This window comes from Poecilia mexicana, unplaced genomic scaffold, assembly GCF_051168715.1.
Source record: "Poecilia mexicana isolate PSO_F unplaced genomic scaffold, ASM5116871v1 scaffold_11, whole genome shotgun sequence".
Lineage (NCBI taxonomy): Eukaryota > Metazoa > Chordata > Actinopteri > Cyprinodontiformes > Poeciliidae > Poecilia > Poecilia mexicana.
In genome coordinates, this window is record NW_028263380.1 from 24,281,672 (window position 1) to 24,294,441 (window position 12,770).

General features: G+C 38.5%; 2 protein-coding genes across 2 annotated transcripts; one reads left to right on the plus strand and one right to left on the minus strand.

Annotated features, from left to right (window-relative positions):
- Positions 1-1,403: 1,403 nt before the first annotated feature.
- On the plus strand, positions 1,404-5,290 carry LOC106919598 (recoverin-like). Its single transcript, XM_014990083.2, has 3 exons — positions 1,404-1,981; positions 4,043-4,154; positions 4,529-5,290. The coding sequence occupies exons 1-3, from the start codon at positions 1,601-1,603 to the stop codon at positions 4,612-4,614; spliced, it is 579 nt and encodes a 192-aa protein (XP_014845569.1). The 5' UTR covers positions 1,404-1,600; the 3' UTR covers positions 4,615-5,290.
- Positions 5,291-6,796: 1,506 nt separating this feature from the next.
- LOC106919587 (germ cell-specific gene 1-like protein) lies at positions 6,797-12,374 on the minus strand. The gene is made up of 6 exons (XM_014990073.2): positions 11,327-12,374; positions 9,468-9,662; positions 8,728-8,787; positions 8,483-8,641; positions 8,180-8,291; positions 6,797-7,884 (listed from the first exon to the last, which is right to left on the minus strand). The coding sequence occupies exons 1-6, from the start codon at positions 11,520-11,522 to the stop codon at positions 7,296-7,298; spliced, it is 1,311 nt and encodes a 436-aa protein (XP_014845559.2). The 5' UTR covers positions 11,523-12,374; the 3' UTR covers positions 6,797-7,295.
- Between the last annotated feature and the right edge of the window lie 396 nt (positions 12,375-12,770).

Genomic DNA, 12,770 nt, shown 5'->3' on the forward strand with positions numbered 1-12,770 from the left:
ATACTTGTCAATGTGAATTAATTTTGTTCAACTAATTCAAGTCAATACATAACTGAAAACCCCCAACAAAAACCATTGTTAAGAAGGCATATTATATTTGTAATCAGTCAGTCCAAAATACCACTCTAAGAGGTGTTAGTGTAAGGACTTTTATCAAACCACTAACAGTTTGAACCATTTGATAACTTGAGAGATCCTCACAGTGTTCAGAATCAAATTAGTAAAATTTTCCTAAACCCGGTGGAAATTCGGAGCTCTCCATTGACCAGTAGAAAAATGGCACGACCTTCCAGATCACAAAATCAAAAATTTAAACATCTGGAAGGAAGTCTGGAGGGTCATTATTCTGTTACCTGTCAAACGTCTCCATCCTTGCTTTTCTCCAGCAGTGGGTGAGAGGCAGGTTCACCCTGGACACATCGCCAGACAGATGTTTCCCTCCCACTTAGTTTACTGTGACTGAGCATCCTATGCAAATATAACTATTACATATTACATTCTTGAATACTGCAAAACATTATGATGCAACTCTTTGAAGAACTAAAAAAAAAAAAAAAAAAAAAACAATCAAGTTTTGGATTTGCTCTCAAACCAGCATATGCTAAGCTAGGTCACCCCTAACACCGACGTACCATAGAAATCAGTTTTCTCCCATTTATCATCTCTGCCCTGGTGTTTTTGCCTGTACAGCTTATAGCTTCAGCCTCCCTTACCTCTGCTGTGTCTCTCACAGCTTTACAGGTTATATCTGAGGTCACTTCAAGTTGTTTGTCACTCTGGATTACAGCAGCAATAGAGGATTACCAGTATCTAGAGATTTCAAGTCTCTTTCTGGTTGTTTTCTTTTTTTATTTGTTTCATTAAATTTCTTCCTCAGCCCATTTAATGACCATTTAGAAGAGTGATTTCTAAAACCTCCACACACTTTAGAATAATAGTAGTTTACAAATGTAGTTCAACACAACTTTATAATTGCAGAAATATGTCAGCAGGAAAGTGATTATATTTTACAATCATCCGGGCTAATTAGCAGTAAGTGATGAAATGTGTGTACAAAAGATGAAAATTACTAAATAATTATTTCAGCTGTTCATTTTTCTTGTATATTTATGTTGTGTAGATATTAAAATCTATCAGATGCATTTTATAGTGGTGCACATGGGACGCTATTGGGATAACATGAAACATGTTCAGCATTCACACCCACTTCTGTCTCATCTCACAGCATTTTAATACTTTTTAACTTGATTTGATTCTAAACCCTGTCAGAGAACCCTCTTCATACTGAATGAAAAACAAGCATTTGAGATTTGACCTAAGATAAAACATGTCCTTGACACCTCTTACCGGATCTACTCGTAGGCCTAATGAGCTTACCAAGTGCCTTCTGCTCTTTTCACAGCATTTGCGTCTACGAGTTGTACACCAGGCAAACACCAGCATCAAGAACATTTTAGCTGTGTCTCATAAATAGTCTAACTTGTACTAATTCACAAAATAGAGTAGGAAACTTCAGAGGCTGAAGTTGTGCTACAAGTGCCATTGAAAAACCAAGAGCCGGCAAGTTAAACCTATAAACAGATTTCCAACACCAGCAGTGATGGGTAACAGCAAGAGCGGAGCTGTGTCCAAGGAGATCCTTGAGGACCTTAAACTCAACACCAAGTTCTCAGAGACTGAGATTGTCCAGTGGTATGAGAACTTCAAAAAGCAGTGTCCATCGGGCCGCATCTCGAAAGATGAATTTCAGAATATCTACCGCAAGTTCTTCCCGGACAGTGATGCAAACACTTACGCCCAGCACGTCTTCCGCTCCTTCGACACCAATGACGACGGCACTCTGGACTTCAAGGAGTACATCATCGCCCTCCACATGACCGCAACGGGGAAGACCACGAGCAAACTTGAATGGGCTTTTTCGCTGTTTGATGTGGACAAGAACGGATACATCACCAAGGCAGAGGTCACAGAAATCTGCACAGTGAGTTTTGGATACGTAGCTGGAGAAAACTGTGTCATCTGCATAGAGTTTGACAATAGAATCGCCTATACATATTTTCAGGCTGTGAAACTGTAAATATTTTTACTATCCTCCTGACTACCAGGAAAAAAAATATTGTCCAATCACCATTTTTTTAAAATCCCACAGTCTTCATAAGGTAATTAGAATATTTATGCACTTACTTTGTCTCTTTCCGTAAAATGTGTTATTACTGTTCAATGCCATTTTTATGAATTAGAAAAAGGTACGTACAAAAACCCCTTCACATGTGGAATCATTGAAAAGCCCTAAATGTCCTCTCTACATACCAAAAGGAATTAATTCAGTAGAATGCAGGGGGTGGGAGATATTCAAGTTTAGAAATGTCCTCTAGAGAGGACCAAAATGAACTACTGGTAGTCAGGAGGCTATTACTATATTATTTTCCAATATTTTCAGAGCATAGCATAGCATAGCATAAACAACTGGAGTAGATCAATTGATAACTGGATAATGACCATCAGAAACATCTGCCTTACATTTTATATGTCAGTTTTTGACATGATTGGAAAGTTGCAGATCTTTATTGGTATTCCATGGCAGAGTCCATTCCTGACTGTGAACTGTGAAGGAAGTAGCACATCTGTATTGAAGGAGTTAGTTCACAAAGCCTGCAATTCTCCCCAGGTTTCTCACCATGACATTTCTTTTCTTAGAAGAGATGCAGAGCCACTGCGTTGATGTAGATTTATACACACAAACAAGTACAGGTTTCCAATGACTTTGACTTTCTGAGTTCAGCAATTTGATTCTTAATGGCAGATTTTAATAATTGGATGGACCGACATTTTTGGACATTAATCTGCAATGTAACTTGTCAAAATTGTATATTTTGTTAAATTTCCCAACCTGCTTTTGTTAAAGTAATGATTGTTTTGTGACCACATTGTGAACTTGTTTCTTGTCCATGTCTGGTCTGAAGTCAGTTCCCTAATTTATTTTTAGCCAAAAGGTCAGGCCCTTCCAGTGGTTAGGTAACATATTTTCAGGATTAGACTTTCATTCACGGTGATAAACAGTTTAAGCTTATGCTGGAGTCAGAAGACAGCTTAGTGACACTGACTGCATGGATGCACTTTTCAGGATAAATTTACAACAGCAATAAAGCAGCTAATATAAAAAATGCCAAAATATTGAAAGTAATTGCTGAGAAGGCACAATTTTTCTTTTATTTTAAATTTTGATAAAGTGATATTGCAATTAGATAATGTAAAAAAGATGGAGGGAAGAGTTTGTCCTGTAGTGGGTTTCTGATTCAAACCCATGCTCTGTCTGTCTTAGTCGTTGTGTCTTTGGACAAAGTACTTCACTCACCTTGTTTGCTATTTGTGGTGCAGGAGCCTAGCGGTGGTCAGGGGGCCCGGTGGTACCGGTACATGGTAGTCTCACTTCTGTCAGACTGACCCATGTACCTTACCATTATCAATGTGCGACAGTGCGAATGAATGGATGCTATAAAGCAGCTCTTGAGACTTTGTGACTTCAATCATTCTGAACATTCAAATATTAGAAAAAAACTCTATGTATGGAAGTTATGTCCTATTTAATTGATCCAAAATGGTGACAAAAACAAAATATGCAAGAATTGAAATAAAAGTTCATGTAATATGTCCTTTTGAGGATAAAACAATTTCATTAAAACAAATACTACTATATTTTCTTGAAATCTATGAATGCAGTTTCATATGAATATACTCTCAGCCAACTACATAAGATTGTCCACTTTTCATGTAAGCATGTTTCGTTGCCAAATATAAACGTGAAAGATAAGAGAAAATATAATTAGATAAAACCAGAGGTGCTCTGCAAATAAATGGCTTTATGGAAGGATGTTACTGTTGTTGTAAATAAATGTAGATGCTTACTTCATTCTTTGTTGCATTGGGTACATTCAATTACAGAGAAATGAGTTGAAACTGGAGACAACGCTGTATGAAACTCCACAGAAGAACTCGTTATTTTGACTTGAACAGTTTATTTACTCTCCTTCCTTTCTTACAGTCAATTTTCAAGCTGATACCGTCAGATGAAGTGGGCGATCTACCTGAGGATGAAAACACACCTGAAAAGAGGGCAGACAAACTCTGGAAAGTCTTCGATAAGGGTGACAATGGTAAGAGGAAGTAGTATTGATAGCAGTAAATAGAAAATGTAGTAAAATGTCTCAAGAGCAAAAGTAGTGGATAAGTTTTTGTTTAAAATCTTTTTTTTTTGTTCTTCTTCAATTGTCTGTAAGTGGAGCCAGGAATTTCTTTGCTTTTAATTAATGTCACGAATGCAAAAGGATTTTAAAAACTGCTGACATTTCAAATTGTTTTCAATATCTGTGAAATCTCTGTTCCAGTTTGACCAGAACAATTTTACTCACTGTCATTTTAAATCTTTTATTTCTTAGGAAATACATTTAGACTCTGTATTATTAAATGTATAAGTATGCATTAATCATGGTGTAACTTTATGTTTTGCTATTTATTTTGTTTTCTCCAGACCGAGTTGCAGAGGGAGAGTTCATCAAAGGATTGTTGGAAAATGAAGACGCCCTCCGTTTGATTCAGTATGAGCCTTTAAAATAACTTTTTTATCTGACTGATCCATTTCCCTCTGGTCCTAGTCTTTCTGTAAATGCAGTGACACCTGACGGTATCCTCACACAATGTGAACACATGACTGTACATAATGCCCCTTGAAAAATGCTGAAGTGTAACCTCCTGCTTGGTTTTGTTGCCTGTCTCTGTGTGCTGTCCACGTTGTTTGTAGTTTGAAATATGAAGGATACAATAAAAACTGGGAAAAAGTGAAGTAGTGCAAACAGATTACTGTAAAAATCAGTATGTAATATGCTTTACAAGTATCTGTAAAATGCTGTCTGTCCGTTCTGCTGCTTAGTGGACAGAAACCTTTCTGGACCCATCTGACACTTAAACACATACATTTATATATGATGAATTTCTGATGCAGCCAGTGTTTAGTGCAAATAAAAAGGGATATAATGAAGGTTTGTTTTGCTATGAACATGTATTAAATTCAGTAGTTAATTATAATAATTATTATCGTTTATGAACCCTGACCGACATACAATATTGCTTCATTACTTTAGCTTAATTAGTCTTTTACCATTTTTATCTTAACCCCGGGGCACAATTTTACATGTTTGCTGTTTATGTGGTGAATATGAAAATTAGCGTTGGTCCTGCATGTTCCTTTGTAATATATTCAATAAATGGAAACAATAAAATTCTGATAAAATGAGGTTTTAGAATTTGTTTTCTTTAATGTCAAATAAAATGCAAAGACATATTTGAAAAAAGGTTCACAAGTATTCTGTTTGTTGTCATTGTTAGAAGACAACAAATCAATTCCTCTGACTGAATTCCTCAGTCAGAGGAATTGATTTGTGTTTCAGTTTATGAAAAATCATAAATATTTATTAGAAAAGCAAAATGCTGTGGTCAACATTATTCTGCTGCTAATTATTGTTACAGGAGCTGGTTACTGCCCATATGGTTGAGGTTGCATAACTGCTGCATTATCTAACCTCTTAAATTACATTTTTAATTACTGTCCTCATACAGTGCCATTCGATAACTTTAGAGTTGACTTTATCTCCGCCTCACTGCCTGAATTAAGTCAATCCCTCTCTCTCTTTCTGTCTTATTTCCATCACTGGTAGAGATTACTGACATAATCTTCTGTCCAACATCTAAAAACATCTGTCTCAAAATCCAGACCTCTCTGCCACAGACTATTCCTAGATAGACTTTTTCACGTTCTCAGAAGCAGAAACCAAACCATACAGCAGCAATCACACTCTATAATTTTCCCAGAAAGTTCTTGACACTGCTTAGCAGTTTGTGTCTTTTGTTGTGGGAGCAGAAAAATCTGTATTGATTGAGAATATTTGACCAAAACATGCATCCTGTGTCGTCAGCTTATTTGAGATTGGATCGCCAGGGTCTCCGGTCTAGGAGAAAAAACAATGAAACTCTTTGTCTTATTCTGTGGGACACAAAGCTTTTCCCAAGCTTTTATAGAGTCCATCTATCTGACTCTGGGTCTGCCCTAAAATGCCCTGAGAGGGGGGCACCCAGGGGTCAGCCTGACCAGATGTCCAAAGCGCCTCAACTGAGTCACTGTACTCCCAGGCTCCAACACCCAACCCAACCCCCACCCCTCTAAATAGAAGAAATAATACCATTTTACCCACATTTTTTGCAGAACTCTAATAAGAATTCAATCAGAAAAATTTAGTTTTTTTTATTTTTCAGACCTGCACTTGTTGCAACAGGAGGCAGCAGGGCATCCATGCCACGCTAAATTCAAAACGTCTCTTGTCACTTTGTCATAACTACATGTGTATATTTGCAACTGCTGTCATCTCCATAAGTGTTTCTGTTCAGCTGTGGCTAAAAAGTACATGACTAAAATCAATTGCCCTGAGAAGATGTAATTTTGAATTCTGATTGTCTAAATCACTGATAAAACACATTCATTCACATAAAAAGTCAGTGTAAGGCTAGTTTTACACAAGTAACCTGGTTCAGTTGATAACGATGAGTAAACTTAAAGAAGCTGCTGTGAAATGTCCACTATGACCAGCTTGTCGCATGTATTCACAAAATCTCTTGGATTTACCAGTCTTAGATTAATTACCAGCAAATGTCCTTATATGAGTATGAGTAAGATTAGGCTAGATCTAAAGCATTACAGACAGTTCTCTTAAAATATATGAAATCTTTGGTGTTTGGTTTTGTATACTTGAGGCTATAATTAAATAAATTACGGTATAAAGCCAGATCATTTATTGACTGAAACCAGAAAGAGGGCACTTCCATTTCACCATGACTCTAAGTAATAGATGAGTTTCACTTCAGAGCTGTACTTGTGTTGATGTCACCGATAGTTCGCCCCACGTGACTTTTTGTTTTTGTCTTTTTTTCTGTACCACTTTGAAGATATCTTGTTGTCTTTGCTGTAAGTTTACTGTGACAATACTCACCAGCTCTTCAAGACTTGAGAGATATTTATTATGTGACTGCAATATGAATAAATCCAAACTTCAAACTTCAGAGGCATGACAAAACATGATTAAAAAAAACGTTTAGTCAAGCCATTTATGTTTGGAAATCTTAGTCTAGTGATAATGAAACTGACACAGCTAACATCTAAAAACTCGAAGACAGTTTATGTACAAAAAACCTAATAGAGGTGATTCTTCAAGTCTTGTGTTGTTTTCCAGTCTTTAGCCCTGTAAGTCCTAGCAGATGGAGTCCTCTCTTTCCTCCTGCAGAGTGTAATCTATCTCATCCATCTCTCGCTCACACTCCTCACATCCTTCTGCGGTGCATCCCTCCACAACTACGACCCCGTGAGCGTCCACCATTCTTCCTGTTCCCATTCCACCTCCTCCCATCGCCCCCATTGTCCCACCAGTGCTTCCCATTCCCATCCCAACTCCACTTCCTCCAACACCTGCTCCTCCTATAGCTGTGCTTCCTCCAGCTACAACTCCTCCTGTTCCCATGCCGATGCCCCCGACTCCACCTCCAACCAGCAGGGCCCCACCAGCACCGCATGCCAAAGGTCCAACCGCCGGTCCCACTCCTCTTGGCCACAGTGGATCCATGAGGGCCCCCTGCTGGCCGAGATGAAGCAGCTGGCTGACTGAGTAAAGCCCTCCGCCTCCGGCTCGAACAACCTCCTCATAGGACGGGGCAATGGTAGCAGCTCGGGCTTCCTCCAGCCTCAACCTGGCTCTGTGCTTCATCTCAATGATGGTCTTGGTGTACGAGTTGAGTGTTGCCACAGCGGCTGCCATGCAACAGCTGAAGGAAAGCCATGCTAACCTGAGACATGAAAAGAGTCAAGAAAACAACACTTAGCATTGCTTTTATTTAATTTCCCAATACAACGTGATATGGTGTTACACAAACAGCAATGCCTAGAGATAGACCTGGACTTTAAGGGTCTCCTCGGGAAATTATTCAAAGTTGGTTTCTTATGAGATAGGACACGGATTGGTTACTGCCTTCATTTTACAGAAAGAGACACAGGATGTTTTTTTAATAGCTCTCAAAAACCAGTGAGAGTCAGAGTAGTTCTTCTAAAAACCTTGGACAATATTCAAAGCAACTAACTCACGCAAAAGACCATCCATAATCCCAAGACTGTGGCCTCCAGTCTTTTGGTCCGATGCTCACTGTCATCTGAAACACTGTGGTGTACATCATATGGGCTACCATCCCCATCATACCTGACAAACATGGGAATCATTTTAAAAAAGAGATGAGGAAAGAAAAAAATGACCTAACATAGTGTATAAAAACAGAGATAAACTTTTGAACTTATTTAAATCTTTTGGTTTGGACTCCAGTGCGTATACTGAACCACAACTGACCAGAAAAACACAATCAAAAAATGTTTACAATCTTTTTCACCGCTGACCTGAAAGGACGGTGCACATTGCAGCGAAGGCGTTGATCTTCAAGGAGCTCATCTCCTTCTTGGCACAGAGGCACATCGCTTCGACACACATCAGGAGGAAACCCATCGCCAGAAGACTGATGTACATGAACTCACTGATCACAGACAGCCACAGCACACCTGCAAGTGTCAACAAGAAATAATATGTTTATTATTGTTTATTTTCTATAATATTTGATATAGCCAACAACTGTTTTTGTAAAAACCTTGTGTCTCTCCTGGGGTGAGTTCAATGAAGCTGCGGCACTTTTCTTCCTGATCATCTCCTAAAAACAAGATGTTAATTACAACCTTAAGTCATCTGATTCCAAAAACTAATTTAATTTGTAAATGAACAGATTTAGATACTGTAAACAGTTTTAAAATAGACAGAGAACATGCAGTGCAATCACTTCACCTTCTGTCAGTTTTACACATTCATTCTGGAAACCTGTAATATTTTATTCTGATCTAAATTGAGTGATTTCTACTTGGGTTCTGCAGGTCTGTACATGCTATCAGTTGCACTAACCACACAGTTGTTTCTGAACATCAGACACCTTCGTCTTCATTTTGACTACATAGCTGCATACATTTCAGTTTATATAAATGAAACTTAAAGACGAAGAAAAGTATAAGGGTTCCAAGTTTGTCATCAACTTTATTTTCATGTTTATGATAAACGTTACTTTTTAAAAAATCATTATAATATCCATCCTTCAAAAACACATTTCTTCTGATCAGTTATGTGCTTTGCACTCCCATAAATAACATACAAAGCTGCATTGAAAATAAATTATTCAGTTGGTTCTTAGAAACTGTTTTTAGAACCCAGATTCTTAGAACAAATTCCCACAAGATTTCAGGTTATTACTGCTTGTCTTTTTCTTTTTAAATACAGATAAGTTTACACATTAAGTAATCATCTAAACCTGTTTTCAGCCTCTTGGCTGTCTGCCTCACCAACCTTCATTGTGTTTTTCACAGGAAAGCCAGAAACCCGTGTGAAAATATCTCAGCATGTACTTGTCCTCGCCCGTTTCCCACAGATACTGCACGGCATTGGCCAACTGCTTTTTCCTTATCAGGGCCAGTTCCTCCTTCTGCTGGGGAGACAGCGTCACGTTGGACTCCGGGTTCTTGGGGTCCGGGGTGGGAGCCTCTGTTTGAGAAGGAACAAATCCAGATTATATGATCTAAAACGCTCTAGAAATGTGGCTTTTGGTTGTTTTAAGTATTCCTGTACAGTAACTACAGGAGTTTGAGAAAATTGTATGAAGTGCTGATTCATCTGAATGACATCATGTAAAGCTCTCAAACACTGTTCTTAAAGTCAGCTGTGGTGTTTTTTATTACTTTGCAACGTACTGAGATTAGAGCATACATGGGATTATGTGAATTATGTATGAAAATGTCTACATTCAAAGCTTTGCCACTGAGCTCTCAGGTTACCAATTTAACCTGTTTATTAAATGACTGGCTTGGGGATTATTTTCCTCAGAGAACACCCTGCAGTTTCACATTATGCTGCTGCATATAATGTGTTGTGCACAGCTAAGAGATACCACAGACCCTGTGTGATATTTGTCACAGAATGCTACATGTTTACATAAGTTGACATGTTAAAGACGGGTCTTAATTATGCACAGAATATCCTAATATTTTGAACCAAATGGCTGAGAAAGGTGCAAATTTGTGCACCAGTTAAAATAGGTTCTTGTAAGAAATTGATTAAACCATGAAAAATAAATTCAAAACATTGCCCACATTGAATGTAATATTTTTCTTTTTACAAATCAACAACCAACAAATTAATCTGAGTTAAAAATATATGCAAACCGGCTGCATATGTGCACAACCACAGGATAATACTTTTTAGAAATATCTTTTGATTCATTTTCACAATTTGATTAACCTGGGTTTTAATCGGCCATCAATTAAAATGAATATGATTATTCAGAAATAAAATTCAAGTAGGGATATTCTGCCATTTGCTCATTTTTGTAAGTGAACAAATCTAAACAAAAACGGTTTCTGACAAATAAAACATCCAATCAAGGCTAAGATATCCTAAAGCCTGGACGTTGAAAGCAATCTGAGCATCAACAAAGAAATATCATACCTAAGATAAAGCATGGTGGTGGCCCTATCATGGTCTGGTGTTACATTTCATTAGGTTTAATTTAAGTTTTTGTCAAGATGTGTGAGTTTATGAATAATTACAAAAGTATTAATCATGATTTCTAGATTACATCACAAGAACCTGTCAATTTAACGAGGAAGGAAAAATGTTTGACTTGGTATTTGAGAACATGATACATTAATTAAATATCATTAATAATAAAACTTTTATAAAATGTATTCAGTGTTTAGAGGTTTTGGAGTGCTTTAATGATACTTAACCCTTTCCTGTTTTAATGAAATGCTGTCCATGTGTTTATTTCCCAGATATGAAAGTTGAATGTTTCTGTAATTTTCTGTTTTTCCAATGATTGTTTTTTCTATTTTGGTTTCTTGTAAGAAAGTTTCCATGAACTATGATTCTCAAAATGCTAACAGTCAACAGGGCCACGACAACACTGGTGTGATCATCATAGTTAAAAGGTGGGTTTTGTGTTGAGACAGCGCTGGGTTGCTGGTTAGGTGTTTGAAATTTAGGAGGGTTTTTTATGATGGAAATATTCAAATGTCAGAGTTAGAAAGCTGCCTCTGAAAATTGACCCCCAACTCAAAATGAGCAATAAAACATCTTTAAATGTCAAAGAAAATCTTTGAAAGATTACTTGCAGCTGGTCTTTTGATCATCCTCAGCCCTCGCAGCCTCACCTGTTGTGTACGGCTGGCTGTTGTTCTTTCCACAGTTCTTCATCTTGACCGGTGACAGGCAGACCGGCTTCACCACTTTGTGTGTCCCTACACACCAGTAGGAACTGCAGAAGGCTGACACGGACATCGTCAGGGCCAGAGAGGTGAGACCCAGGGACAGCAGGGTCCGGTTACGTCTGGACATTTTCTCCAGCATTGTTACTGCTCAACCGGAGTGAAGCCAGAGGAGAAACGTGGCAGGCGGCGGGTCGGTTTTACCTCGACGTCCCTAAAATGGCAACCGGTTTTGGTGACCTATTGGGATGAAGGTCAGCAAGCTGAAGCATCCTCAAGATCAAGATTAGGACTATTTGTGAAAAGTAAGAAGCGTGGAAGGTTGATTAGAAGTTTGAGAGTGACTCATGGAGGGCAGAAGAGCAGAAAATAAGGAGATTAAGGATGTTTCAGAAGAGAAACAAAAGTGAGGAAGATGAGCAGTGGTGAAGAGTTGGAAGGAGGGCGGGATCTGAGGAAAGATATCTGATGAGAGGTCAGAGGACAGAGAGGGAAAGAAAGTGTTGAGTTTTAATCAAGTTGCGGCAGATGTGCCGACGACTGGAGGTTGCATGAGGAGCTCCAGCTGTTGCGTCCTTATCGAAGCTGGAGGATCCCAGCTGTAGTGTCTGTTACAGAAACTTGGGATTTAGCAGGCGAACAAAGCAGGTTATCAGATTTCAATTTAAGATCTTTGTTTCTTGAGAGTATTACAGCACCAGCTGCCTGTCTAGCTGTGTTTCATGTTGCCTCGAGGCTCCTCACATATCCGTCTTCCTGATGAGTTCTTCTTCCCGCTCCAAGGCAGATTTAAATCTTAGAATCCGGATTTTACATCTAATCAGGTCCAGCCTCATGGTACATCCCTCTTCTCAACCTGTTCCCTCACCTCTCCGAGAGGGATTGGGTTAAAGAAGGAGTGATTAGTCCAGGATCTCAGGCCTGCCTCTGGGTCCGGCAAATCTGTTTTAATCTTGGGTAAGGTGGAGGAGATTAATGCCCGGTGACTCTCATGCTGTACCTATCATGAGAACAAGAGAAGAAGAAGGTTGACATCTGGCCAAAATCATCAAGAAAACTTGAAGCATATCCTGAAAGATTATAAGTCTGTAACGTCAATGTAGGCATGGCAGATTAACCCGAAGTCTACTGGGATTAATCTTTGGTTCTTGAAGATATTTCACCTCTTATCTGCAAAGCTCTAAGGGAAGCGAAGTTCATGTTGGCTCATCGGTACCTTAGGAGCTGTTGTGCTGTTGACCTATTTATCCATCTGTCTATGGTGGAATGACTAGATTGAAAATGTAGTTTTGTGAAAACAGATTTTGGTGCGATAAAACGAAGCTTTGCTCCTTAATGCAAAGCTTCATCAGCCTTGATGACTCATAGAGAAACAAGTCATTGTTGCAAT

Coding starts and splice junctions, on each gene's coding strand:
- LOC106919598 (XM_014990083.2), top strand. CDS start 1,601: ATGGGTAACAGCAAGAGCGGAGCTGTGTCCAAGGAGATCCTTGAGGAC. Junction 1,982..4,042: donor AGGTCACAGAAATCTGCACA/GTGAGTTTTGGA, acceptor CCTTTCTTACAG/TCAATTTTCAAGCTGATACC. Junction 4,155..4,528: donor CTTCGATAAGGGTGACAATG/GTAAGAGGAAGT, acceptor TGTTTTCTCCAG/ACCGAGTTGCAGAGGGAGAG.
- LOC106919587 (XM_014990073.2), bottom strand. CDS start 11,522: ATGCTGGAGAAAATGTCCAGACGTAACCGGACCCTGCTGTCCCTGGGT. Junction 8,788..9,467: donor CTGTGAAAAACACAATGAAG/GTTGGTGAGGCA, acceptor TCTTGTTTTTAG/GAGATGATCAGGAAGAAAAG. Junction 8,292..8,482: donor AATGTGCACCGTCCTTTCAG/GTCAGCGGTGAA, acceptor CATGTTTGTCAG/GTATGATGGGGATGGTAGCC.